This window comes from Trypanosoma grayi (assembly GCF_000691245.1).
Source record: "Trypanosoma grayi strain ANR4 Tgr_1447_V1, whole genome shotgun sequence".
NCBI lineage: Eukaryota > Euglenozoa > Kinetoplastea > Trypanosomatida > Trypanosomatidae > Trypanosoma > Trypanosoma grayi.
Window position 1 is genome coordinate 1 of NW_008827065.1, and position 3309 is coordinate 3309.

General features: G+C 61.5%; 2 protein-coding genes across 2 annotated transcripts; both read right to left on the reverse strand.

Moving 5' to 3' along the window:
- Positions 1 to 666: 666 nt before the first annotated feature.
- On the reverse strand, positions 667 to 921 carry DQ04_14471000 (hypothetical protein; the record flags this gene model as incomplete). The annotated part of the gene is made up of 1 exon (XM_009317143.1): positions 667 to 921. One exon carries the CDS (start codon positions 919 to 921, stop codon positions 667 to 669), a length of 255 nt encoding a protein of 84 aa, XP_009315418.1.
- Positions 922 to 1311: 390 nt separating this feature from the next.
- On the reverse strand, positions 1312 to 1554 carry DQ04_14471010 (hypothetical protein; the record flags this gene model as incomplete). Its single annotated transcript, XM_009317144.1, has 1 exon — positions 1312 to 1554. One exon carries the CDS (start codon positions 1552 to 1554, stop codon positions 1312 to 1314), a length of 243 nt encoding a protein of 80 aa, XP_009315419.1.
- Positions 1555 to 3309: the final 1755 nt, after the last annotated feature.

Here is a 3309-nt window from a genome sequence, read left to right on the forward strand (position 1 = left end):
TGCTTCCGCTGCGCCGCCCCTCTCGGCGGTGCTGCGGCCCCCCCACGCGGGGACGGCGACGCGCAACGGGCACGCGTGCGTCTACGGGAGCTACTTCGACCGCGACGAGTTTCGTTGGGGGTATAAATGCTGCAAGCGCCTCGGGAAGGACGCTGCGGCGTGCCAATCGGCAACACAAGCATTGGAAACAGCCACGGCGGAATCAACATCCCAAGCATCGACAAGGGATGATGTGGCCCATGCATCGTGAGTGGAAAGGATCATCTTTTTTGGTGCGTTTTTTTTTTTACGTCTGCTGCCACTATTACCACCAATACGACGATTAGTATTTCGCCTGCTCCTGCTAGGGGATGTTGGCGTGCTGAGGCTTCTTCCCTCGCTGCTTCTCTACGTGCTACTACTCCCACAACTACACCTCACTCTCCCCCTCCCTCACACACACACACACACACACATGCATACAATTTCAATATCGCGTGCTCACGCAAGGCATACATAGTGGCTCATTAGTAAAGGAATAGAGGAGAAGGGCAGAGACAGGGAGGAACCAAGAGTACAAACAACAACAACAACAATTGCAACTACAACAAGAGGAGCCACAGCTGCACCAACCCCCGGTAGTAAGAGCAAGAGGTAAAGTGGAAACAGCAATAGAACGATGTATGCTTACTTCAGCAAGCGTGTCGCGATACCAACGAGCACCGTCATCACGTCCATTGCGTGGAACGAGGAGCAGGGTTGGCTCGCCTGCGGCGGCAAGGGCGGGTTGCTGAAGGTGCTGAAGATTGACAACGGCAACGGGCAGAAGAGCGGCCTCGCGATGAACCAGACGCTCGAGGGGCACGAGGCGGACGTCTCGGTGGTGGCGTGGAACCACCAGTACCGCAAGCTCACCTCGAGCGACGAGAATGGGCAGATCATCGTGTGGATGCTGCACAAGGGGATGTGGCTGGAGGAAATGATCAACAACCGCAACAAGAGCACGGTGCGCGACCTCTCGTGGAACGCGGACGGCACGAGGGTGTGCATCATCTACGAGGACGGCGCCGTCATTGTTGGCGGCGTCGACGGCAACCGGCTGTGGGGCAAGGACCTCAAGCACGAACTTGCCAAGGTCACGTGGAGCCCGGACGACCGCTACATTCTCTTCGGCACCAAGATCGGCGAGGTGCACGTGCACGACAGCGGCAGCGGGCACGTGGTGAGCCGGGTGAACATCGCCTGCCAGGAGGGCGAGGCGCCGCTTGCCGGCCTGTCGTGGCACCCCGCCTGGGTCGACAGGCCGGAGCCGCTCGCGATGCTGGCCGTGTGCTACAGGACGGGCCGCATGCAGCTGATGCACAGCGTCAGTGACAACAGGCCGTACCTCGTCGAAACCGGCATCCCCGTCACCTGTATCTCGTGGAACCCGCAGGGCACGATCCTCGCTGTCTGCGGCATCGCCTCCACCACAGCAACACCGCCAGCAGCAGCAGCAGCAGCAGAGGGAGGAAAAGAGTCGTCACCGGCGGCGTCGTCCGTAATCGTCACGCAGTTCTTCAATTCGGAGGGCATTCACCTGCGCTCCTTGCGCGTGAACGGGAAGCACTGTGGCGGCGTCACCTGGGAAGGCGACGGGCTGCGCGTTGCCATCGCGATTGACGCTGCGCTTTACTTCGCCAACGTGCGGTCGAAGTACAAGTACGCCTACTTTAACAAGACGGTCGTCTTCGCCTACAATCGCCCCGACCGGGTGGAAGACAGTGTTATGTTCTGGAACACGCGCAGCAACGAACGCCTGATCCGCCACATTCGTGGCCTCTACCACATCGGGGCGTGCAAGAATGCGTGCATGATTGTCAACTCGCCCGACGACGGGCGACACTGCGTCGTACAGCTGGTGAACGCCATCGGCAGCCCGCTGGAGACGCGCACGCTAGAGATGGAGCCGCTCGTGTGCGGCATGAACAGCTCCCACATGGTGGTCGCCGACGAGGAGAACATCTACGTCTGGCAGTTCCGCGACCCGAGCGTTGTGGTTGACGCGCTCGACCCCATCTCCGTGCAGGCAAGCCGCCGCGAGACGCGCGACCGCGTCGTGCACATTGACGACATCGTGCGCCCCGACACACAACCCTCGCTCGTTGGCCACACCGCCATGACAAACGATCTCATCTGCGCGCTCTGCCTCAGCGAGGAGCTGCTCTTCGTGGCACGCGAGTCAGGGTTGCTGCAGCTCTACCGCTTCGCCCCGCTGCAGCTCGTTGGCAAGATCATCCTGCCCGGCCGTGCGCAGTCGATTGCAGTCAACTCAGACTCCACACGCCTCGCCGTTGTCGACGTGAGCGGCGTCATGACGCTGTTTCACATTGACCACGCAGCACTCTCGCTTGTGCCGCGCAAGCTGGCGCCGCAACCGGACTTCGAGCGCAAGGATGTGTGGAACGTGCACTGGGCGCAGGACGACCCTGAACAGTTTGTCGTGCTGGAGAAGTCGCGCATGTACATCTTCCGTGGCACCGAGGCGGAGGAGCCGCTGCAGTCAAGCGCACACATCTGCAAGTTCCGCTCCCTCAAGGTGCGGGCGCTGCAGCTGGACGAGATGATGCAGGACCCGGAGCGGCCCCGCAAGGAGTACATCATTGACTACGAGACGCGCGCATTGCGTGACGCACGTCAGATGATGCAAACGTCCAGCATGAAGGAGGCATTCGTGTACGTTGACAGCCACCCACACCCCAAGCTCTGGGCGCTCCTCGCCGAGCACGCCCTTGCGCAGCTCGACTTCGACAATGCGGAGATGGCGGTGATCCGCTGCCGGGACTACCCAGCCATTCAGTTCGTGAAGCGGGTGAAGATGCTTGACGATCCGCAGAAGCAGCGGGCGGAGATATACGCCTACTACAACCGCTTTGACGAGGCGGAGAAGGTATACAAGGACATCGACCGCAAGGACCTCGCGCTAGAGCTGCGCTACCGTCTCGGTGACTGGTTCCGCGTCGTGCAGCTCGTGCAGGAGGGCGGCGGCGATGAGTCGCACATGCGCCAGGCGTGGGAGAACATCGGCGACTACTACGCCGACCGGCAGAAGTGGACCAAGGCGTCGCAGTACTACACGCAGAGCGGGCAGCTGCACAAACTCGCCCACATCCTCTACCTGCTCGAGGACTACGACCTCCTCGCCCAGCTCGTGTCCAACGCCGAGCACGACAAGGATCTTCTGCTGAAGATCGGCGAGACGCTGCTTGCCGTCGGGCTCGGCGAGGAGGCGTCGCGCGCGTTTCTTGCCGCCGGCGAGGCGAGGCGCGCAGTCGACGGCTGCGTCGCGCT